The sequence below is a fragment of the Aythya marila genome (genome assembly GCF_965140915.1).
Source record: "Aythya marila genome assembly, chromosome: 1".
In the NCBI taxonomy this organism is placed as follows: domain Eukaryota; kingdom Metazoa; phylum Chordata; class Aves; order Anseriformes; family Anatidae; genus Aythya; species Aythya marila.
The window spans coordinates 1,444,533-1,469,279 of NC_139042.1; the positions used below are offsets into that span (position 1 = coordinate 1,444,533).

The 24,747-nt window shown below is 47.4% G+C and overlaps 2 protein-coding genes across 2 annotated transcripts in view; one reads left to right on the top strand and one right to left on the bottom strand.

Annotated features, from left to right (window-relative positions):
- Nucleotides 1-974: 974 nt before the first annotated feature.
- Nucleotides 975-23,683, bottom strand: PPME1 (protein phosphatase methylesterase 1). Its single transcript, XM_082784132.1, has 14 exons — nt 23,554-23,683; nt 14,376-14,470; nt 12,477-12,568; nt 9,915-9,972; nt 9,319-9,370; nt 7,395-7,549; nt 6,848-6,938; nt 6,435-6,500; nt 5,813-5,945; nt 4,948-5,077; nt 4,335-4,379; nt 3,344-3,408; nt 2,230-2,297; nt 975-1,114 (listed from the first exon to the last, which is right to left on the bottom strand). Exons 1-14 carry the CDS (start codon nt 23,646-23,648, stop codon nt 1,096-1,098), a joined length of 1,164 nt encoding a protein of 387 aa, XP_082640258.1. The 5' UTR covers nt 23,649-23,683; the 3' UTR covers nt 975-1,095.
- Nucleotides 23,684-23,913: 230 nt separating this feature from the next.
- The window catches only part of C2CD3 (C2 domain containing 3 centriole elongation regulator), a gene marked incomplete at its 5' end in the record, with an annotated part of 48,640 nt that continues 47,806 nt past the window's right edge, over nt 23,914-24,747 (top strand). The window contains one exon of the mRNA XM_082781822.1: nt 23,914-24,268. Coding sequence (XP_082637948.1) covers nt 23,914-24,268 — 355 coding nt within the window. The remainder of the gene's footprint in view (nt 24,269-24,747) is intronic.

Here is a 24,747-nt window from a genome sequence, read left to right on the forward strand (position 1 = left end):
ACGCGCCCGCTCCTAGGCTCAGGAGGGATTTTTGAAGGGAGGTGAAAGCAAATCGGACGAAATTGTCTGTGGATGATGAGCCCTGAAGAGAAGTTCTTGGTACAACTACTGATTTACAGGGGAACATGGGAAGCAGGCAGTGGAACGATCTAGGAAGGGACAGGGAACACGAGATCTTTCCTCCAGTACTGGGGGAACACATCACAGCCATCAGCTGCCTGCACCTCGGCGGCATCCACGTCAGCAGGATTGACTCCAAGCTCTTCCAGGATTTATCTACTGCACTTCTTGCATCTTTTTCATCCCAAAGATGCCGATCTCTGCTCAGTCATGTGTAGCAGCTACACAAAGGGAAGCATAAACACATTCCAGAGGCAGAGAGCAGCCAAATAGGCAAAGTGCCTGTTATTCAGGCTCTTTTTTCTCAGTGAGAACTCGAAAACGAACGTTAACAAAGCTGCAAGGCTCCAAAATGGAGCTCAGGGTCCCCCCTCACCTTTTTGTTTCCCAGTCCTGGCTGAATTGGCACAGGAAAGTAGCATCAGGCTCCTGCCACAGCTTAACCCTTAAGGCTGACACCGGTGAGAGGAGACTCGAGCTCCCGACGAAGCCAATTCCTCCTCTGCTTTAGAGGGAAACATTTTATGTGTAAAAAAACAAACCTAAGGGGCACTTCAAAGAAGTTTAGACGATTCCATGGAGAAATCCCGAAGCCTTTGGATAACGCTGCAATGGCCTCGGTGGATCTGGGCTGCCAAACAGCCCCTTTGTAGTTGGGGCCAAGAAAGCCTGAGAATGGATGGAGCTGGGCGCGATCGACTACTTGGGATTTCAGGAGGTTTTTCCTTGCGGCAGCAGAGAGGAGCCCACTTCCGAGGGTCTGAAGAGCTTTTCACGGTCTTCAAGACGAGCTGCTTCCCAGCAAGGAAGTCCCTAAGCGCTTACACATTCTGGTGAACTAGTTCTAAGGGACGAATCTCACACCAACTTCTCACTGCTGCTGAACCGGAGAGATGAAGAGATATGGAATACATCACAGTGGCCTCTGGTGCAGTTTATTTACAACATGACTCAGTGCTGGAGAACACCAGGGTATTAACAAGCAGGAAACACGCTAGGAGGGAAAAAAGGAGAGTGGGGGAAAAAGAAAAAAAAAGGTTACACGTTAAAAAAGGTGTTCCCTGAAGACATTTGGCTCTGTGATGCTCTGATTTAGTAGATTAACCCAAGTAAAACACAGCCAAAAGGAGCCTAACGTGTAAAATCAGCAGTGATAAACTCAGCAGTAACTTGTAAGCTACATAATAGTGAGAAGCACAAAACCTTAACATGTTGCTGTCGATGGCTAGCAAGCCACCTCACTTCCTCCTACACCATTTCCTTTTATTGAATTTAAAATACGCAGCGCACAGCCCTACGTTTCTACTGCTTCATCCCTAAAAGCACAGGATAAAGGGGAAAAATAACATTCAGCAATACCTGTTTAGTATTGCCAGTCCTGCAGCATTAATAAATTTTGAAGCTTAGAGCTTCTGTTGAAGAATTCTTAGCTAAAAGCAGGAAGATTTTTCTGGACTGCTCACTGAAACCTGAAGGATGATCTCAGAGCAGGTTATTACCTTCTGTGAGCGTGGCCCAAGCACTGGTTTAACGATTACCTTTATGATATTGTAGCTAGGACTTTAGGAGCTTTCCAAGCAACCTTATCAATCATAACCCACTCGTGGCTGCATGGCTAATGCCAGAGGGCTGGCTTCTGTAGCTCATCATGATAAGAAAAGACAGGAGGTAATTATCAGAAGCCTGCAAAGCGAAGCAGGCAGCTTTACCTGCCTCACCTCACCAGCATTTCCTGGCCAAAGCAGCGTGGTACAAGCTGCTTCCAGAGCACAGGGCCTTGATTATTTACATAAAAACCTGTTTACTCTGAATCCCACAAAGCTTGCGGTTCTGCCTTCTGGCAGGTTATAAAGAAAGGAATCAGCTGGGTAAGATCTGCCTTCCCTCCAAGGAAGGAGGTTTCATTAACACAAGCGAACACCCGAAAAGTTGACAGGGAACACAGACACCAAATAATTACTGGCTGTGATTCAACGCTGTTTGTTTACATGTGGTTTCAGCATTATGCTGAAACTCCGAGCTGCCTCCCACACCGAAAGCCACAAGCACACGGGAGGAGCAAGAGCTCTGCCCGAGGACTGCGCAGCCTTGTACAGCACAAAACCTTACCACTGGAATCCACCGATGGGCTCTGTAAACCTGTGACGGATCAGGAACGTCGCAACAGCTTCAGCAACCTGAAGGAGGGAAGGAAAAACCAGTCAGGATTCAAAGGGATGCAAAGCCAAGAAGAAATCCAGGCAGATCTCACAGGCTGCAGCAGTTCCAATTACAGCCCATGGCTGTAGGACCCTCCTGCTGAATCAAGCTTGCTCTTTTGAAACTAAGAGCTCTGTATCACAGGCTCAGGTCTAAAAGGAGATGTGTGCTTCCACGCTTCTACTTCTACTCTAAAACTGATCACACAATCAAGAAGTGACAGAAATTGTCACCATCTTTCTGTAATTCTAAAATAAACCAAAAAAAAAAATCACATAAAAAAAGAAAATAACAACCTCTTAAGTTTAATACCAAAAAAAAAAGTCAGGTGACATCATGACATTATTCCTATAAAGGATAAATCAGTGTCCTGACTCTATTAATACCACTTAGAAGCTATATTAAAAAAGAGCAACTATTTACATGAAAATACTGATTTCACACTGGTAAAGAGAAGCGCTGACAGACTGAGTTTGGTATTCACAGCGGTCAGCGTCGAACAAGCTTTAAAACCAGCTCAGTTTCCGACCACAGGCTGCCCTGGCTGTGCCACATTCCTGCTGCTGTCAGGACAGGAATTTCAGCATCACAGAAGCAGCCCTGCTCTGTCAGGCTGCACGCTGCTTCAGCAACATTTGGTTCCTATTTGGAAAATCTGAGCCGCCCCAACTCAGCCAAACAGAGCGACTCCAAAAGCTGGGACGAGTGGAAAGCTTCGTGAGGGAAGACAGGAGGTTAAAAGTGATCCACGCCCCATGTGGGAACAGTCAGTTCCATCACCACCAGCCTGACAGTTACAGCTACGACCTAGCCAAGCTCTGCATCTCATCTAACATCAGGCTTTCCAGCTAGCTTAAGAAATCTGGTTAAATCCAAGCTGTTTTGCAAAAAAAACACAGTTATGGGATCATGCCCAAAAGGTTCTTGCAGTATAAATCCCTGTTCCGTAGTAAGCAGGGGCCCTTTTTGTATTTAGGCTGTGAAGAGCACGATTTGTGCAGCTTCACCCCCCTTTGGAGCTCACCTTGTCTGGAGCATCTTCATGGACTGCGTGGCCGCACTGTGGCAGGACTTGCATCTGGAACTTCCCTGCAGACCAAGAGAGTCAGCGTTGGAGCTGCTTTTTAAGCGGCCCTGCTTTCTAACAGCAATGTTTTAGGCAAGTAATTCTCGTGGGTACAGGAAACAGGCACCGAAACCTCAAAAGGGCTGTGAATTTAGGAACTCTTATTAGGACCTCACATTCTTTACGAGCTCGCTATGCCATCTGGTGAAGGGGGAGCAGGGAAGGCAGAGTCTAAGGGAAATTGTACAATCTGCACAGCAGCCAGTTTCAACAAAATGCAAGAACTGGATGCTTAATTCATCCTCCCCAGGCATACCTAGAGCAGGTTCCCAGGAGATAAACCAAAGCCAAACTTCTCAGAGGTTCCTGACACAGGTTAGACTAACCTTTCACAGTTCAAACTGTTATCAGATCTACCCTAATTTATCCTGTTGCCCAGTACTACTTTTCAGAATCAATCGACACGGAAATCTATGAAAACTGGGACCAGAAGAACAAAAAAAAAATTACGTTAATGGGGATGCTGCTAGAAACACCGGGAAACCAGACAGTTTTGGGTGGTCCCAAGTGTTCTAAGCTAGGAGCATCAAGAATCTCACGAGAAAGACAAAAAAAAAAGATAAAACTTATTAAAAAGAAAGCCTCAGAGAACACATTCGCCAGGAGAAGTGTGGCAGACCCATTGCTGGAAACATCAAACACTAGACTGAACAAAAAGCATGGATAAAGCCCTTTGTGGCTTCTAATTCAACCTTTTCCTTCTCAAATCCTCCACTTTTCCTACAATCACACAGCTAAGGAATATTTGGGGATTCACAAAGTCTTTCATGCCCATTTGTTTTGGTACAATCTGTGCCTGGTAAGAGGCCGTTCCAGCTCTTGTTCGTGTACCCATAGCAACAAGCTATCATCCCAAAGGAGCATTCCAGTAAGGATATTAAATATTTACCTTGCATCTGTCCAATTGTTAGATCTTTATCCAGCCTGTCAACACCTACAATCAAATAAACAGATGTATTGGAGAAGAGCCAGGGAGAACACGGCTGTCTAAGCAGATCTTTACTGGGCGTTTTGAAAGAGACATTTGGCATAAAAAAACGTGAACCAAACATCAGCTTTGACAATCGCTAGGGTGTTTCACTGCTGCACCTTAAGAGAGTAAAGTGACAGGAAAGAATCCCAGCCAAAACTGTAAGAACTCATCCTTTCTACAACTTAAAAGGATGCTTGTCTTTGTTATGCATTGTATTTGCTACCGTGACACAAAAAGGGCCCACGGCTGGCTGTAGAATATTGATAATTTAACTTTCAGGTGAAAATTCATGTAGGAAAATACTGTATTAGCAGAAGCTATCTCAATACTAGAGGCTCTGAACTGATTCCAGATCTCCACAGCTCAAATGGACTCGTTTGTGTTTCATGATACGTAGAAAAGCCAGGGTGGAGGAAACAGATCCACTATTCTCCAACAAAACCATTAGCCAAATGCTGATCTTGCTTTCTAAAATACAAGCGGGGCACCACTGAAGTGAGCCACTGCTGAATTTAAACAAGACACTTACCAGCTAAAAGCAAAAGCTTTGGAGTTGGACAGCTTAGGAAGAGGTTAGATAACCCCCTGAACCAGCCATCCCAGTACTTTTCTGTTTTCGCCAGTTCAATTCGCCACGTGTATAAGTGCTCCTTCTTTGTCTGCAGGGAGGAAGGAGAGAGCTCTGCATTAGTGATCAGTGAAACAGCTGAAGTGAAGCTCAGTGTCACCTGGAAATGCATCTAAAAAAATACTGGCTCCCTCTGGTGGATTACACACTGCCAGCAGGCAGCTCTTGCTCCTTATTTCTTCTCCAAATCACAACAAAAGTACACAAAAAAGGAGCAAGAAAATCAGCAGGAGCTACACCTACAGATTAAGAGAAGACTGCAGCTTTCAGGGCAGTCAATTTTTTATTATTCACTGGCACAAATAGCTCATGCACTGTCTGAACCTTCAGACTTGCCTCTCAACAAGAGTTAGGTGACACAGAAATACCAGGGGCTAAGCAGGCTGCAATGATTTTCCGTAAGGAATTTACATTCTTCAGTTGCCATTGAGCAAAAATACCACGAAGGCTCAGAAAAGAGCAGTCCTCATTCACTACTTAAGCCCCGTTTCAGATAATAAGCACTAAATCTGAGCGCATCCAAGGAAAGAAAACCAGACACACACTTCTAAGTGACAACCCAGGATGGAATCAGTGGAATGAGACCAAGAAGAAAAACAAGAGTCCCAATATAAGTTTTCCACTGGAATTGCTCTCATTTATATCAGAGAAAAATTATATATATATTCATATCAAAATATATTTATATTTGGATAACTATTGGCTACTTTTTGTGCAGGGGAATATCATGCAAACACAAGCTGAAACACAGCAAGAAACTCCCCACCTCTGTGTCATCTTCCTTCTTCCTTTTGTTGACAGAGCCACCCCCTTCATCATCCTCTTCCTCCTCCTCCTCCTCTTCAATAATGCCCTCCACTATGGCTTTAGGACATTCAGGACTAGCAGCTCCCTCGCACCTGTGAAAATAAAGCCAGGAACTGATTCCCCTTCCAAAATAAACAAAAAAAATAGCATGTTTTAAACATAAAGTGGTCAGTAATTTCTCAAACGCTGGCTGAGAAAAATCCCCCCACCAGTTTAAAAATAACTGTGGATGAAAGACAGTCACTAAGTGCCTCTGCAGCACGTGCGTCCCTGTGCAAATAGAAATTCAATCAGCTATTTAAAAGGGACAGAAGTGGTCAAACAAGCAACAGCAGCTCTTTTCAACAGGGTATTAAAAACCTTTGTAAAGGTTCCACGTATGTCACGGATTACTGATCCAAGTGCTATGGCTATGATTTGTTGCTGCTGTGGGTATCAAGTGGGATAAATACTAAAACAAGAAATTTATTTTGGTAGAAAATAAGTTCTAGAGCATTTATGCTCTGCAGGGATGGTATTGCAAAACAGATAGGAAGACTTTAAGAGGTTTTAGGAAAAAAAAATATCAAAAAGCAACTTACTGTTTGACTTGACCGACCATAGAAACTCTAGCAGATTCAAGATTTCTTATTTGTCCACTTTTAACACTAGAAAAAAAAGTGAAGAAAGGCAGAAACAGTTACTAAATGTATCAGTGACTAGCAAGCCCAGAAACAGAAGCAAAACCAGCTAATTTTACCCAAACCACCTGGCTCCCAGCAGGTCCCCAGGGCCTTTCCTGCACCTCTCCTTGCTGCACCCCAAGAGGTTCCTCCCAGCCCACCTCACCCTCCTGCCCAGGGCCCTCTGGATAATCTTCTACTCCCCCTGTTTTGCACAGCTGGAGAAGTGAGAGTGAAAGGAGGAAAACTGACAAGTCACGTAAAGTTTGTGCCTATCAGGAGTCGAGCAAAAATGGCAAGAGATTTTGAGTCTGCACAAGCTGACGCCTTACCTCCACTCGATTGCATTCTCAAGCGACTTGAACGTTTTGGGACGACTCCGTAAGAAGTTCTGCATGCTGTTCAATGCATCCATGGCCGTACCTAAAACCAAGTGCTTTCACTTTATGGCGTGTAGTGGAATAATTACTGTGTTCATTTACATAGAACTGGCTACCAGGGAGTGCCATCAGAGAGAGCTGGGGCTCAAAAGGGATTTAATGCAGCTAAGGGAAATATAGCTTAGTGTTCCTAAGCCTGCAGCTGTACCTGCTCCCCCAGCAGAGAATTAATATTAGGGCATTCAGAGAGGAGGAAAAAGCATTAAGCACACATCAGCACCGTGTATTAAATAAAAAAGCAGCCTTCCTCTGAGCTAACACCAAAGTATTGCAACCAAATGACGAGTAAAAAGAGGGGTCCCACTGCAAGGGCTATTTCACGTAGGTAATTTCTGTTAGGAGGGTGGAATTAGCTCAGGTTTGTGGGTAAAACCTCCTGCGTTCAGGGATTTGGGGAGAAGAGAAAAAGAAGAGCCATGCTGAGGGTACTCAGGCTTACCTTCCACAACGTCTATCATGCACAGACCCAGTAAGCTCGGCACCAAGTTGGCGACCGCCGTGTGCACCGCAATGGCACCCCCCATGCTGTGCCCAATGAGCATGATGGGGGGAGGGAGGTCCCCGTACAGGGCTTCAACCACGTTTCCAACATCTCTGCCAAATGAAGATAAAAACATGGTCAGCAAATTTATGTTCATACGTTTCTGAAACTGTTCTGGACCAGGGCAGGAGGATGTACAGATCCAAGACAGATGTCTGGCTCCAAATCATCTCTGCACGCTTATTTAACCCAAAGATTGTTGGGACAAGTTTATTTCCTTTCAGTTTCATTAAGGCACCAATACAGGAAATCTTTTAAGCTAATACTTTACTGAACAAGTGTGTCATTTCCCTTTTTATAAACAGAAAGCGTTTTATTTCTTTAAATCCCTTAAGCAAACATTTTACATTGGCATTAGGTGGTGGCAGTTTTAAATAAAAGGTGAGAAAAGCAGCACACAGAAAAGCACGGAAGCGTAGACTAAAAAATTCACAGTTCTGAAAGGAGAAACCTTCTGCAATCAAACAGAAAAAAATAACCAAGCCCTACCAACCAAGGCAAAGAGGCACTGAACACAAGCAAAGACTGACTCTCTCGGGAGCACAGTTACTAAAAGGCAAGCAGAGGTTTCCCCTTCTCTTTCGTAAGGCTCCTACTTTAAACTGAAGCTGTCACTGCAGTATGTGAATTTTGGCTGGCACAATTCACACGAAAAAACATAAAACAACAACATGGCTAAAGACTGAAACCTACTGAAGCGCGCAGTATTTTAAGACAGCCTCAAAGATGCCAAAATTGTCTTTGCAATTCAGAGGAACTGAAGACCTGAGCAGCACTGCATCTAGTAAACAGAAAGCGAGTCAAAAGAAAAGCCAGCTTGTTTGTTCTGTCAAGGAGAAAACGATGGGAGGATTTAATAAAAGATGAAAACTTGCTATAATTTAAGGCTCCCGTTTAAAGGCTAATGAGGAATAACTTTCAAGATCATTGCTAAGAGGAGAACGAGGTTTAAAAACAAAAGGCAACTTGTTTTCCCCCATAGCAGTGCTGCTGCAGATTGCAAACTCCCAATTATTTCATACAGCACCTCCTCGGGACGCTGACGGATCAGGAGCTGACAAGCTGTAAGCAGCAGCAATGAGGTATACAATGGGAGTCAGGATACATTTCACACATGGCCTCCCCACAACAAATCCAGCAGATTTGTTCACGGGAAGGTTACAAAGTCCTTCGAGCTTTAATTGCAGTCATAGGAAAGAGCCTCTTTGCGTTAAACGTGGACACAACGGGATGTACTTAGCTATTTGCTGCTCACCCAGCTTGTCAAGAAGAGGATTTGCATCCCAAAGCGGGTCGTGAGAATTTGTAAAAGCAACTCCCTCCGTGCTCGAGTCTCAATTCTTGACCCACAATTTGGGGACGCTGCTGGCCCAAGGCAGGTGCAGTCTGAACGCTCACTGAAGGAGCAGAAGAACCACCAAACTGGTGTTTTCAAGCTAAAAATGCCCAAATTGTGCCTGGGGAAAGCTTTCTCCCTTCTATTCGGAAATCTCTGGCAAGTGTCATTGAGTGTTACAGGTGTAGTGTTTACTACAATGAAGTCACTGATCTGTAATTTGGGTTTAAAACTGATGGGACCTAGAGAACAAGTCCACTTTGGAATACGACTAAGCTGACAGAGCTGATAATTTATTCCAAATTAATTTTAAAACTGTCATAAAATGGAAGGAAAATAAGTGATAGCTGCCAGAATCAAGTGAAATGAAACCATTCTTCCAGCTCCCTTGAATGAAGGTTGCGTGCCCTCCAGAAGTGCAATCAATAAATAAAAATAGATGTGTGAAAAGTGAAATACTGAGGGGAGCACATAAAGCTTCCTTACTTGGACATCGTCTCTGCAGACAGGTCTTCAGGATTCCTAACTTTTGTTTCTCCTGAAAGAACAAAAAAAGCGAAGTTCACTGAAGCTGAAAACCTTCAGACCCCTGAGGACTTCGAGCAGCAAATGCACAAAGCTTTTGGGCACAAAGAGCCCACTTCAGTTAACATGAATAATTAAGAAACCCAGAATTAATAAAAACATTTGGTACTTTATCACATTATAGCTTAGGGGTAGGAAACACTCCCTGTAACTGTTCCGTATTAGAAATGTATCTTAAAACTGAACACCACACCTTGTTTCTACCAGGAAAAAACACTTTTAGGTCATCAAAATATAGAGGAGGGGGGTGAGGCCAACAGGTAGGAAGGAACAAGTCCACCACTGCCCTAAATAAAGGCACAGGGAGTCTCAGCTGCTGGCACATGGGGTCAGGTGGCTGCAGAGCTCTACAAACCCAAACTTTCCCATCCCTGCCTTGGAATAAAAATAAGGATGCCTTAAGGATGATTTCTCAGCCGTTTTGGGAGGGATTCGTTACATCTCCTTTAAAAAAAGGGAGCATGCAATGCGCTCGTGTGATTTTAAATCATACTTACCATGGCCCCGGAGATCTAAAGCCACAATCCTACACTGAATCCTGCTAATGATTGCAGACTGCAAGAAGGGACAAAGACAAGATCATTTGCAAAGCCACACACCTCACCTAGAAAAGGATTAGCAACATTAAACACTCACTGAAAGGACAGCAAAGGCTAGGACTGACAAAACCCTCTGCTGTCAACGAAGGGGCTGAACCTGGAGTTTCAGGTCCCACAAATGATATTCCATTTAAGCTATCCTTAATTAACCAAAGCTCCATCCTTTCTACCATTGTTCACACCATCTCAAGGATTTTTATTTCATTGTGTGTTAATACATTACGTGCATTTCCTACCGAATGAGGAATTCCAGCTCTGTAGCACCCCTGAACCACAGCAGTGGGATTACAGATGCTGAAGCAATGCCCCCCCCTTTCCCCAAGCCCATCGTGTTCCAAAATTAGCCTCGGCTACACAGCAGACATGAAGATGAAGCAGCTGCTTCGCAGCACAGATTCAATTTGCTCTTAAAGAATGGAATTTTACAGGAAAGCTGGAACATACAAAATTGATTAGCCCAAAGAGGTTGGGAGGGAACGAGCGAGGAATCTTTTTAAAGTAAGGCAAGGCTGCCATAGGATGATGCCTCTATTTGTCCCTGACAGCTCAATTTGCACAAGTTATTTCAGGCATCACAGTGATTAACCAGCTCTCTCTGCTGAAAGGAAGACTTTTGTGTTAAGGAATCACTGATGATTTAAATAATGACCCCGCAGGGTTGGGAGAATTTGTTGAGGGACTGTTAATAAACCACCTACGTAATGGGCAGAGATCTGAAAGCTAACCTGTCCTCTTATTTGGGTTGTTCAACTATTTAAATCCTTAGTGACTGAAGCAGTTGCTTTCCCAACAACCTCTGAATCCACAAGTTAGTATTTTAGACCCCAAAGTCACCCTGAAACCTCATTTTGCAAGGTGCTTATGCACCTAAGCAATACTTTACCTAGTCAGATGAACAGACGACTGCTAAAAAATCAACCTGCTGTCACCAGAGAGCAAGGAAAGAGGGTTGTCAGCGTGATGTGACAGAATGGGAAACCTTCCAGTGCTCTGAGTTTTAGCCAAACAGAAATAGTTTGGGCAAGAAAAGCACAGGCACATCATCCAGGCATTTAGCAGGCCAATAAAGAGATGAAAGCAGCACCCCTCCCTCCGCAGGCTATTATTAGATGGCTGCACTCAGTGCTTCCCAACTGGAGAGATTCTTCTTTTTCTGTTGTTTCTGGTTGGTTTTGCCATAGTTTGTTTGTTTGGCATTTTAAAGATTGTTTAAGCTCTGGTTCATTTATCTTGACTATTAGAACAAGTCCAGAGGAGGCTACAAAGATGCTGGGGAAGAGGAGGCCCCTGCCAGGGCCTGAAGGGGGGGCAGGAAAGCTGGGGAGGGACTCTTGGTCAGGGCTGGGGGGCCAGGACGAGGGGCAGCGGCTGGAGCCTGGCAGGGGGGAGGCTTCAGGAAGAAATTGGGAAGAAATTCTGCCCTCTGAGGGCGCTGAGGGCCTGGCCCAGGCTGCCCAGAGGAGCTGGGGGTGCCCCAGCCCTGGCAGTGCCCAAGGCCAGGCTGGGAGGGGGCTGGTGGCCCTGACCAGGGCAGGGGGTGGAATTAGGTGGGCTTTAGGGTCCCTTCCAACCCAATCCATTCTCTGATTCCAGGTCTGCTTGGCACAAACCTGCTTTTCAAAGCATGCACAGGCAGCGATTTAATACCAGCCGTGCAAAGGCACGAGCTAATTGGGGCAGTGGCTCTCTCCAGATGCGCAGGCAGGTGCAAGGCACAAGTTTATGCAAATCTTCTGTGTTATCTTTGTTAGCTGCCAACAAAAAAAAGCCAGTAACTGTGAAGTACAGTCTTAGAGCGGATCCAGAGGAGGGCCCCAAAGATGCTCAGAGGGCTGAAGCACCTCTCCTGTGAAGAAAACCTGAAAGAGCTGGGGCTGTTCAGCCTGGAAAAGGCTCAGGGGTGACCTTAGTGCAGCTTTTCAGTACTTAAAGGGAGCTTATCAAAAATACAAGCACCAAATTTCCAAATTTTTGCTCAAGCAGACAAGAAAAGGACACTCCAAAGGGAAATGGCATTAAACTAAGAGAGGCAAGACTTAGATTAGATGTCAGGAGGAAATTCTTCACTCTTCACTTCCAATCCCTGGATTATAAAAGGTCCCAACTACAAATCAAGAGCTGCAAGTGGTTTTTCTTTACCTGCAATCCTTCAAAGTTTCTCTTCCTTAGCTCTGGGGTTTTTGTTTATTTTTAAACACCTTTTAAGCGTTAACGCTTAACGAAGTGCTGTGTGGAAGTTTTGGCCACTGCTGATAATTAAAGCCTAGAAAATAAACCTTTACCTATTTAATACATATACTTAGACAACTTGAGTCAGGTACATACCAGGAGATTTATAAGACACAGCTTTCTGAATTCATCTTCCTCATGCTTAACACAGCTGAACGATCAGCTGCCTCCCATGCTTAGAGGACCACATTAGCCTGCACGTATACCTGTAAAAGTCAGCAGCTTACTTACAGTAAATACAGCCCAGGAAAGAGCAGAATGGCCTCCACCGTGTAGGAGCAGTAAGACAGGTCCCTCCGAGCCACTTTTGTAAATTCGAAAAGTGTATGAACAGTTAAGGACATTTCAGAGAGTTATTTGATGTTACTTTGCTGAATGTATTCTGGAGCCTGCAATAGCCAACAGGGTTTTGTTTCCACCCTCGTGTACACGAGGCCTCATTTCTTCCTCTGAGCAATGGGTATATGCAAGGATAAAACAAGCTAAGTTCTGTACAGGTTAAGAGTTCTTTTCCTATTGTCCACATCTTCTCTATAACCTACACATCTCCTGCCAGCAACCTTTCTCTTCCTTGCGCAGCAGAGAATTGAACTGAGAGAAAAACAAACCATTACCAGCGAGCGCTACAGAGCAGGTAGTTTTGATTTGGCACATTTTCCTGTTAGATCCAAGAAAAAAAACATCAGGTAAGCCAGTAAAAAAGATTCTTAGGGCAGTCTAACTATCTGGAATATATACTGGTAAAGAAGCTTCAGGATGGTAGCTGCTTCTCCTTACTGCATTTATTTAGACACAGAAAAAAAATCAGTTGAACTATCACTAAAAGCATTGGGAAAGGCACAGATCTGGGAGTTGTGAGATCTGCATTTAGTGCCCCAAACTGTGACCAAGTGATCAGCCAAGTCGCTCCACCTCCTTCTGCTGTTCTTCCTCTGTTCTTAGGGTGCACAAAAGTGCCCCCCTAAATCTCACCACGCTAGCTGAGGTTACTGACCAAGCTGTTCATCGTGGTTCTGCTGAATACTGGAGTGCCCTTAAGATTTCTGTCTATCACCTACCCGAACAGGTCCATTTTCCTTTTTATTATTTGTAAAGCTTCAGGGGTGTGTGCAGCACTTGACAAGGAACACAAACAAGGTGCACATCGTGACCAATTCATAGCATCAGTTGGCACAGTTAACGAGAACACAAAATAATGACAAGGTGAATAAAACAAGGGAGAGAATTCTGCTCATTTTAAAGTAACACATGCAGGGAAGTAATTATCACTGATATCGGGGCTGAAAGAGCTTGGAAATTTTGTTTTCTTAATGTCCTCCAGCAAGTTGGGATATACATGCGTAAAAACTAAGCAACTAGTAAGTTGCAGGGTTGTGTTATTTAACCACAGAAAAACATTTTCATTTTGCAGTTAGCTCAGAAGACCTGGAAGTACCTCTCAAAACACTTTTTGTCAGAGCTGGTGGGTACAGATAACCAGTGAATGGCACATCCAAAGCCAGCTGATGGCCTCTGCCTCAAACTGAGCACGTTAAAGAGGATTACAGACATCAGCTGCACTGATCAGTAAGTGGAAGACCTGCAAAAAGGAGTGTGCTTGAAGAGAAGCGTAAAAGCAGCTTGAATATTTGTGCAGGGGGCAGAAATCTTGGAGATAAATTGTTAAAACCTGGTGTGATGCAGCCAGAAGTCTCCCTGCTGGCACTGCCACCTCCAGCTGGGCCAGAGGGAGAAGCCTCCCCACCTGCACAGCAGCTAGTGGGCTTGGATTTGGGGGGTAACAAGTAGCAACCCACACTTTTTGGGGGTGCACACGACTGTGCTTGTGTGTTTGTGCATGTGTAAGGGAACAGAACTTCCTAGAACAGTTGTAGAGGGCCTTGGGAAGTTTGTAGTGTTTATTAACGTGTAGATATTCAGTGCTGGGGCCTGGTTTTGGACCACTGATGCTGATTCTGAACACTGACTGCCAGTTAACTGCCTGTTAATAAATAAATAATAATAAAGATACATGGATAAACAAGGGAAGATGAGAAGAAATACATGGAAAAGATTAAAAGAACCCCAATAAACTCAAAGACACGACACTGCCCCAGTCGTTATGGAAATCTCAACCTGGCAAAAAGGATATATCCTTGCCGGTTTCGTTTTCTACCACAACGTCCTCCATAGACTCGAAGTACTGGCTCCAAAGCACCGGGGAGAAATCACGCTTTCTTCCAGGGCTGCAAGAAAAAAAAAAAAAAAGATATTTTGGTTAAGTCTTTCATTTAAATTGGCACGCAGGGGTCACGGCATCCACTGAAGAAGATACACCTGCGTTACAGAACACCGTAGAATTAGAAGAAAATGATACCTAAGTGAAATTCTTATAATATTAATGAATTTATAGTCAGTAAGGAAATCCAGCTTTTGCTTTCCTAATTGTTGTTCCTGTTGAGATCACAAAAATGCACAAGAAAACTAACGGAGACACAGTGAGAACGCTTTCCTGATAAAGCGATGCCAGGGAAGACTGAACAATGGTCACTGAGACTACACAAGACCTAAATCAAGGGAAAATAAAAAAGGAACAGGGCAATGTAGAGATGCTGCCCCCCTACAACCTCCCAGTTTGCAACAACCCGCAGCTCACAGCCTTCAGAGTCAGAGGTGCCTTTGTTTGTCACGGTCCTTCTCTAGCCCCTGGTGCTGGCACGACTGGGAGCACTTCAGTGCCTGGAGCGCAGGAAGCCACCCTGAATTTATGACTCAGCCCATGAATCATCATCAAAATAATCATCAAAGCAGCACGTCCCTCTCAGAAGTCACCTTGACACTGCACGCTGTAGGTTACTGCCAGTCTAGCAAGGATATAAAAAATTAAGCACCTGATTAAAGACAAAATGAGTACTTGCCACGAGAGTGCAACGCTTTCCTAGAAATCCCCTCTGATTTTTGGTAGGGGTATCCTTCAAACAAAGTGAAACTGCCCCAAAAGCAGGATTTTTCAAGAAACTTGTATTTTAAATTAAGGACTGTAATGACAGGACCGCGTAACGGGTGCTGACAGCTCTGCCTTGGAAGCACGGGCTTCCAGGCTTCGGTTTGCTCCAGGCTTTGCACTTACTAATTTAAGCCAGGTTCCTTTTTCTATCAGATCGTGTGCCAAACGTAGATGAAAGAGCACTGCACCGGCCCAAAAATCATCCTGGTGGGCAGCAGGGGTGTGCTGTGTTAAAATCAACTGGGGATAAACGATTTGGGGATGGAGGCTGCCCCACCTGCACCGGGGCTGTCAGCAAAACCGAGCGCCACCCCGCTTCGTGCCCTACCTGGGGGGTTTCCTCCTTTCTTGTGGCATTTTCCTGTCCCTGCTCTGCAGGCAAAAGGGAATAACATCGAGGAGAGGCGCTGCCTTCCCCAGTAACACCCCCAGAACACCAGCTGGTATTCCTCACCCGCAGGCTCACCCCCTCGCTGTACAAAAGGCTGGCTGCTGCCGCAGCTCGTTGACGAGCACATCACGAAACTGCTGCAAGGAGCACGCCTGAAATTAGCGCCACGGATCTGGCGCCCTGAGAACAAAATCCCCCTGAATTACGGGGTGAGCACTGCCCTTTTCCGCAGGCATCACGCAGTCAGGGCTCTCAGAGGTGCCCCGCTGACAAATCCATTCGTTTTCTGGTTCCATCAGCTCGATTCAAGCCCAGCACCACGCAGGATGAGTAACAGCAGCGCAGGGCTCCGCTGCCTTCCTGCTCCTCGGCTTCTGGGGGAGGCGATCAGCACGAATATGGAAATCAGGCCCGGGCGTGGGGGGCAAGAGACCTTCACAGAAGAAAATCTCCTCTGCTGAAGGAGGCTTCCCCTCAATTCCTGGCTTCCTAAGGAACAGACAAAGCAGCTTTTTAGTTCTGTCGAAGTAAAACTCCGATTTCCCCTGGTATTTCTAGAAAATGAACCAGAAAACAACCGCCCCCTGAACGCTCCAAATTCGCTTCTGTGGGTTCCCAGACTCCGGTGTTGTTCTTGTCGAGCTTCAGTTAAATACAACGAGACGTCACACACCTCCATGGAGCCAGAAAACATTCCTCTCTGCCTCAGCTTCACCTCATTCTTCGATGAGCTTACAAATCACCTGGTTCTTTCAAAGAACGCCGTAGCTCAAAAGGAACAGAGCAAGAGAACAGAGATGAGAAGCTGCTGTAGTATCAAGAAGAACCAAGCACGGGTGTCCAGGTGTTCAAGGAGAGGAGGCCACATTTGATAAAATATCACCAAGATGCCAAAAATCGAGGGTGAATTGGGAAACCTGCTGACTTGCCATTTCTGGAACTTGCTGTGATGGAGCGAGCGGCCCACGGCTCGGGTAATTCCTCCTCTCCTAGGATGTGCAGTTAACGACAACAAATTCCATCATGATTTTAAAATGCTGCATTTCAGACTTTTCTAAAACGTGTTGCTGCTGATTTCAGGTTTGATTGTCCCAAAGAGATCCGTGTGATTAATAAATATCACCACCTACCCGGCTGCAACTTCCCAAATAATTCACAGAGCTGCTGAACTGCAGGAACTCCCCGGAAACTCCCCTTTTGTTGTGAGATCTGAACGTTTGAGGGTGGTTTTTTCTGCCCAAAACAGAGGCAGAATTCCCACAGGAGCTGCTGGATGATCCTATCCCGCCGGATGAAGGTTCCTGGTTGCGAGACAAATTCCTCCTCTTGTGCAGACAGGGCTACAGCAAGCATCACACAAATGAGAACCAAATGAGACCCAACAGCAGAACACCCCCAGGTAAATTACTTCACCTCAGTTGCTCTTGGGGTCATTTTTTCCCCACCTCTCTCAAGCAAGTGTCATCTCCTGGGGACCCTGGGATCGTTCTGAAGCCTTTTGGAGTGACCTGATGCAGCTCCTCCTCCTGGCAGACACTGGTGGAAGGGTGCTGGTTGGACCACAGGACCTTGAAGGTGTTTTGAACCTCGATTTTAGGATTTTATGAGCTGCTGCAAGCACTCGTGCAGTCACCATAATGCAGGAGGAACCTGTGCTGCTAGAGAAGATTGCTGCCCCTTCGTTCCCCTCTCCTTACCATCTAACTGCTCCCTGAGAAACAGTTTTCCAGGAAAAAAACAAAGCAGAAAAACAAGGGCAGAAACCAGAGACTCGTTTTAACATCTCCAAGCCCATTTCTGGTAGCAGAAATCCAACGTGAGGTCTACTGCTAAAGCTCTAGAAAGTCCCCAGACCTCCTCCTGCTGAAATACTCCTGCAGGAGGCAGTCAGATGCTAATACCAAGATAAAACCCCGAAGGATAACTCACGGGTTGCAAGAGGAGCCCATGAAATCAGAGCCGAGCTGCTCCCTGGGACCTTGCCACTCCATTTCTTGTCCTGTTGTTGAATTTTGTGGTGTTAGGAAAAGCTCCAAATTCAGCTTAATAAGAGTTAACACCTCCAGAGAAAACATTAGGGGTTGTGTCAGAGAGATGAAGTGTCTGGGACCCATACATCCTGGAACTCCTGCGTGCAGGGGAACTACAGCAGAAAGCAGAAAGGACCTGGGAGTCAAGAACTGTTGTCACCTCTGATGCAACTCCATGCAGACCGATTTAAAATCACAATACTTCCCTCCAAATAACGCTGGGGAAAATGCAAGGGGCCTCGGATTTAATCCCAAACCCCAAATAGGGTAAAAATAGCCGTGGAGTTTTCCACAAGACAGCTGGTGACTGCAGGAGACTGGGCAAAGACTCATTTAAAATTAAAAAAAAGGCAGTGCAGAGCTACCTGAACCTGAGCCTGACTTTGTCTCGTCTCAAAAGAATTGGTACCTTCCATTCATTCTTCTTCTAGAGCTGCTTTTTTTTTTTTTTTTAGGGCTACATCGCCACACACCACGTCAGAAGCAAGCCCAACAAGCAGCAGCTGCAGTTCTGCACCTTGCTACTCCGCAGCAGCACTTTGCCGACCAAATATTTAAGCTGTCAGAACTAATTGCTGCTTTTTAAAGCATCCGGCAAACCAAAACAGAAGCGGCTCCACCACAATAGGTTTCCGAGAACGAGCCTTAGACTCGAAGCCAGGCAGCCACCACACGGACCTGGAATCCTAAAACAAGTTCTGGGCACGCTCTGCAGCTGGTTTTGGTCTCCTGTGCGGTCTGCCAGGGCACCAGGAGCTCACGTTTTCCCAAATTCCTCACCAATCTGCACTGGGTTCTTCCTTCAGCTATTAAAAAAAAATAAAATAAGAGTTTTATCAAGCCGGGAGAAGCAGTTTTAGAAATTAATTCCCTTTTCTGTTGACCTCGACTCTGTATTTAGGACTACAAAAGCAGTAACAGAACACAGATACTTAACCCCTGCAGTATATTTGAACCTGAGCAAAATAAATTAATTATAAGCTATTTAGGAACTGCCATGGCTGACAAGTTGTATTTTAAGAAAAAAAAGATCTAAAAATTGGCAAGAACAGCGTGGTAAGTTCTGCATAGGGCACTGAATGCACGAAGTGTTTATTAAAAGAAAAATCAGGAGAAAAAATGATTAAAAAAGGGAGAAACCAGTCACAATTGTCAGGATCAAATTAAGCAGATCAGATTCAATCAAGGCTTTCCAGCTAATTAAAAGATCCCGGAGAACACGCATCATTTTCATTCCCATGCTGGAAAACAGCAGCACACTCTTTGTTTCCAAATCTCATTTGGATGCTCGGCTCTGATTAAGCTGGGTCTGGAAGGAAGCTAATGAAGAACTTCCAATTAAGCTGGGCCTAGAAGGAAGCTAATGAAGAACTTGGAGTAAGATGCACACGCAGAAGCTGTTCCAGCTGTCAGGAGCTGCTTCTGGGGGGTCTCAACCCCTCACCGGTGGTTTTGTAAGCTCCGTTTTATCAATCCAAGTTGGATTTTGTTTCCTTTTCAAGCACACGACTCAAGACCTCAAGATATGAAGGCAATTAGGGAGATCTGCTCCTTGAAATAAGCAGGATCTAAAAAAGGAACGTGAGCTGCTCTCACCAGGGTGCTTTTTGTGCACTGCCCTAGTGGAAGAGAAGCACCACCTCCCTCCCCACAGCCAAACAATGCATGCAGAGCGCTTAAAAGAGGAATATATCAGGGCAGCAGCTCACGTGCAGCTGGGAGGGGGCTGGAATTTAGAGGAGAGGAGGCAGAAATCGAGGCAGCGTGCTGGGAGATGCAAAAAAATCCAAGCGTGCACCTCGCACAGCTGCAGGACCCGTCTGAATTCTGTCCCCGCAGCCATTTCAGCTGCCCAGGGCCGTGGTTTTGCTGAAATTTTCACACCGGTGTTGCACACAAAGGGAGGATTTGGTCTCCTTACTGCCTCACTGTGCCCGTTTGCATCTTCCCGTGCATCATTTCCTGATATACAACGGGAAGAGAGGAGGAGCCTGCAGGCACAAGCAGGGCTGGCGGAGGAGCAGAGCTCCAGCCAGCCCCACGTGGGCACAGCTCAGCTGTTTCGGCCCCTTGGACGACCTGGATGAGACTTCCCAAGAAAGAAACACAAGGAAAATGGCAAAAAAAAAATAAAAAATACACAAATCTATTCTCACCTACGTGAAGGCAGCAACGGGTGATGTTTTATCTCACACTATAAATATTAATCTTAACAGGGCACGACAAAAAGGCTGTGAGGATTTGTTGTGGCTAAGAAGTCCTCAGCACTTCTTCAGCAAACCTTTAATCCCAAGGGAAGCTGGAAAATGATGGTTTTTTGAAGGAAGCATCCTGCCTACCTCTGTAATTTGCCCTTCGAGTCAGGGGTGGCTGCTGCTTGAGACACCTCGGTGCTGCAGTAAATTTATGTGCCCGAAGCAATCTCACCTGCTCCTTTCCACTCGCCCTCAGCCACCCCACGGAGCCACGTTAACACTGCCTGCCTGGCTGGTAAAAGAGAAAAATTTGAAAGTTAGGGTTAGAATTAAGTAAAAAATGGAATTAGGGGAAAAAAAAGAGAACCCAAAACTCCAGTCTGAGGCCTGGGGTATTCGAAGCCAAGCAAATCTGCAGGGAAACCAGCTTGCCAGTGCTGCTGGGTGTTAAGTGAAAACAAACACCAATGGCCCTGCTTCCACGTTAAGAAATTCAGAGCCCAGGAACAAAATGGATTTATGAACACGAGATGATAAAAAGATCAAACAAGTCTTCTTCTAATTCTAATTCTTTTTGTTCCCCACAGAAGTTTGAATTTTACAGGACTATTTTGGCGTACCCTGGGGTATTTGCCCGGGCTCTAAGTCGCACAAAGCTTTTCCAATGCCTAAAGTTACGCAGAAATACTTCACACGGATGCAGCCACACAGAAAAACTGCAGAAGACAACCTGAGCCGAGAGGTTGTCTCAGCACTAATAAAAAGAAACCACCGTGCTGAGGTGTGAGCATGAAGTTACCACCCAGAAACGCCCCCCAAATTTATCTTTCCAGTCCCCAGGCGTGCGAAAGCCTCTGCTGAAATCCCAGTCCCAGTTTTGGGCCGCTGCCCGAGCCCCAAAAACACCAGCTGGGATCAACAGAGAGGTCAGAGGTCTCGAGGGGAGAGGAAACAGTTCCAAGCCAAAGTGTCTGCTACAGCTCTGAGACCAGAAGCCATCACCCAGCCCACGTTATCAGACATTATTGGAGCTCTCTGCTGCACCACCCTGCCCGCCTGGGACGTCCAAAATACATTTAAAAGCCGTGCCAGATCTGCCCTGCTCTGCTTTAACAACCCCAAAGCCCTCCTCAGCACAGCAGTTTCACCTCACCGCTGCTCTCCTCTGTCTGTTGTGCCTTTTTTTCACCTCCTTTTCCTGTTTCAACTTCAAATATCGCCGTGTGAGGCTGTTCTTGTACCAGGTGTGTGGTGCCTGCCCACCAGGACGCCATCCGTAGAGGGGTTTACTCAAGAGTAAACCGAGGATACAAAGGCACGCTGCAGCTCCAAGAGGACTACGAAACACTCCCTGCTGCTTCTAAGGGGAATTTTTGATGCTCATCCCAACACCACGCTGCGTGTCAACATTTCTGGAAGCATTTGAACGGGAAAAGAGAGGTTGATAACAGCATAAAACAACAGAAAAATGAGTTCCTTTCATCATCACTTCCCTCTCGAACACAAAACACTCAAAAACCCTCCGAAGATGGGGAAGAATTACATGAATTACTGTATGGGATTGCTGCTAAGCAGCACTCCACCTGCCTAAATAGCACCGAGGTGTGACACTCCCCACAGACACGAGCACAAAAACTGCTCGGCTGTGCTTTGTTCGTTTCCCTGCCACCAGGGAATGAAGCAACGAGCATCAGGGGTGCAGCATCAGCACCTCATTAAGCTGGTACCTTAACGACCTTCTCTGTATTTCCTACCCAAAATGACCAGGAGCCCGGATTTCCAGAAGCAGCACCGACGTGGAAAACGCATCCCACGGCACAGCGACGTTTTGCTGAAGAAGCTACTTGCTTAGAAGAATAAAAACCAGCCTGGATCTGCCAGCTTACCCATCCCGAGGTCCTGCAGCAGCCAGCAGATCGCCTGACGGGGCAGGAAAATTAATTTTTGACTTCTTGTCCTTACCGCGGAGGCACCTGGCAGGAGCTGACAGCAAGACAAACCAGGAACTGATTTTCCTCCTGGTGAAAGCCACCTTAACACCAGCGTGGGAAGCAGTTCTATTTATTAACGAAGTACGAATGCTTAATTGAACAGGCGGTGAGACGTGGTGTCTATTTATAGTGCCATCGCTGCTTTAAGGGAAGAATTAGGGTGCTGGCGAGGTTTACAACCCGTGAAACCACTATAAAATATTTCAAAAACTTCACAAAATAACCACAGAAGGTGAGACTGAGCTCGGCAGGATAAAAAGAGGAAGAAATAAGAACCATTTCTTCACCTAAACCAGAAAAATTCTCTGCTTAGTCCCATTTTAAAGGGAGCCAGCAGGAGTAAATAAGATATTTAGCATTAAATCTAGCCCTGTGGGCACCTGGTTGCCTCCAGCAGGCTCCTCTGGAGCACGAGACCCTCCACAACACCAGCGGGGGAACTTTTTGTTCAGTGACCCGTGCACATCTCCACCAGACAGCACAACAGCAGGAATCAGAGCCCTTCTACACGGCTTTAAAATAATCCAAATTAAAAAAAAAAAAAAAGAGAGCATTTAGTGAATATTTGAGGCTCAGAGTCTGACTCCTAATTAAAGAGCAAAGCTTTTGCCAAGGCTGTCCTTGCCCAGCCGGTCCCTGACAGCTCCCGTCCACGCAGCCAGACGCCAGGCAATCTTCTCTGACACTTCCAGAAGACGTTCTCACTCCTGCTTGGAAGATTTCACATCTTTTTTACAGTGTTGCACTGTCCCGGATGAAATATTGCCATCACCTGAAGCACCGACTCGCCCTCTGCACAGCTTCACGCAAGCCAGGTAAAGCAGCAGGTACAAGGGAGTTATTACAAGGCTATTTTTGCACTTTTTCCCTTAAAAAGGAGGCAGGCCTAAGAAGACCAGGGTGTGCTCTGGCTCTCATAAGTCCCAGTTCCCATAAGAAGCCCCCCCAGCACAGAGGTGCCTGGAGAAGCCTGCTCAAGGCTTCCCTGGGGAGGATCTGGGCAGGAATTGGGCTGGCCTGGGGGCTCGCTGGGCTCCCACAGAACCTCATTATTCACCTTCCTTCCGTGGACACCCACCTCAGGAGGGCTGCAGCCCCCCCAGGCACACTCACACACAAAAAGATCTCTCTTCCACCAGCCCCCCAGCAGCAGACACCCCAAACCCCCAAGGTACACCCCAAACACCCATAAAATCCTTCTCAAAGCTCACCCAAGCCCCTCAGCACATACCCCAAGCCCCTCAAACCCCCCAAAGCACACCCCAAGCCTCTCCTAAAGCACCCCAGACGCCTCATCAAAGCATCCCTCAAAGCAAACTTGAAGACCCCTCAAATCATCCCCCAAGCACCTAAAACATCCCAAACCTCTGAAAGCACACCCTAAGCCACCCCAATGCAACCCCACAATCCCAGAACACCCCCGAAGCCCCCCCAAAACACCCTAAACCCCCTGAAAACACCTCCTGAGCCCCCACAAACCCAAACCAGCACAGACAGCACCCAAAACCAACCCCATCAGGCCAGGAGGCCCTCACCTTACCCAAAAAAAAACGAGGCCTCACCTCCCACACCCCAAATCTCCTCAAACCCCCCTCAGATCCCCTCAGCACCCCCCCCAAGCCCCCATAGGCCCCCCATACCCCCCCCAGCCCCCTCCATCGCCCTCCCATCATCACCCTGCCCCCCAAAATCGCCCCCCATGTACCCCCCCGTACCCCATGCGCATCTTGGAGCCGGCCTGGCCGCCGCCGGGCAGCGGGGGCCGCGGCGGGAGGCGGCCGAGGTGCAGCTGCTTCTCCAGGGCCGACATGGCCGCCAGCACGGCCCGGCCCCGCCGCCCCGCCGTCCCCCTTCAGCCCCCGCCGGAAGCGCCTACGCGAGGGCCGCTGGGAAATGTAGTCCGCGCCTCCATAGGGGCCAACGGGAGCGCGGTGCACGACGGGAGGTGTAGTCCCGGCGGCGCCCCCGTGAGGGCTTCTGGGAAATGTAGTCCGCGCTTCCACAGGGGGCGACGGGAGCGCGGGGCGCGACGGGAGATGTAGTCCCGGAAGCCGCCGTTGCTAGGCAGCGGCTCCATGGGGCCGCGGAGGCCGCAGGCCTCGGGCCTGGCCCCGGGGGGATCCCGGAGGCGGCGGGGGGCGGCCGGTGGGGTCCGGGGGCGCTCCGAGGGTCGTCCCGGTGAGGTGGCCGCTTCCACCAGCCTGCCGCCGCTGGTGCGGGGCCCGACGCGCTGCTTCCTCCGTTGTACGCTGGGCCCGCTGCTGTGGGCAGGCCCCGCGCCCCCCGGCGCGGCCCTCGTCCGCCTCAGGTGGTGGGGGGAGACCTCGGGAGGCACCGTCCTGAAGGTCGGGGGGCCCGGGGGGCAGGGGGCGGCCAGCAGCCGCTTTGCTGTCCGCTGTGGGCCCCGGCAGCTCGCTGCCTATCTGACGGGTGAGCATGGAGGTCCTGGAGGGTGTCCAGGGAAGGGGTGCGAGGGGTTTGGGGCACGAGTCCTGTGAGGAGCGGCTGAGGGACCTGGGGGGGTTTAGGGTGGGGAAGAGGAGGCTCAGGGCAGAGCTTATTGCTCTCTGCAACTGCCTGAAAGGAAGGGGTGGGGAGCTGGGGGGCGGCCTCTGCTCACAGGGAAGCAGGGCCAGGAGCAGAGGGAACGGCCTCGAGTTGTGCCAGGGGAGGCTCAGGTTGGCAATGAGGAGACATTTCTGCTCAGCAAGAGCGGTCAGGCCTTGGGACGGGTTGCCCAGGGAGGTGGGGGAGTCCCCGTCCCTGGGGGTGTTCAAGGAGAGCTTGGACGTGGTGCTTGGGGACAGGGCTTGGTGGGGACATTGGTGGTTGGACCTGATGATTTTGGAGGGCTTTTCCAATCCTAATGGCTCTGGGATTCTGGATCAGGAAGGTTTTGTTGTCGCCCT

Coding starts and splice junctions, on each gene's coding strand:
- PPME1 (XM_082784132.1), bottom strand. CDS start 23,648: ATGTCGGCCCTGGAGAAGCAGCTGCACCTCGGCCGCCTCCCGCCGCGG. Junction 14,471..23,553: donor GGCTCCAAGATGCGCATGGG/GTACGGGGGGGT, acceptor TTTTTCTTGCAG/CCCTGGAAGAAAGCGTGATT. Junction 4,380..4,947: donor AAAGCTTTTGCTTTTAGCTG/GTAAGTGTCTTG, acceptor ATTTGATTGTAG/GTGTTGACAGGCTGGATAAA.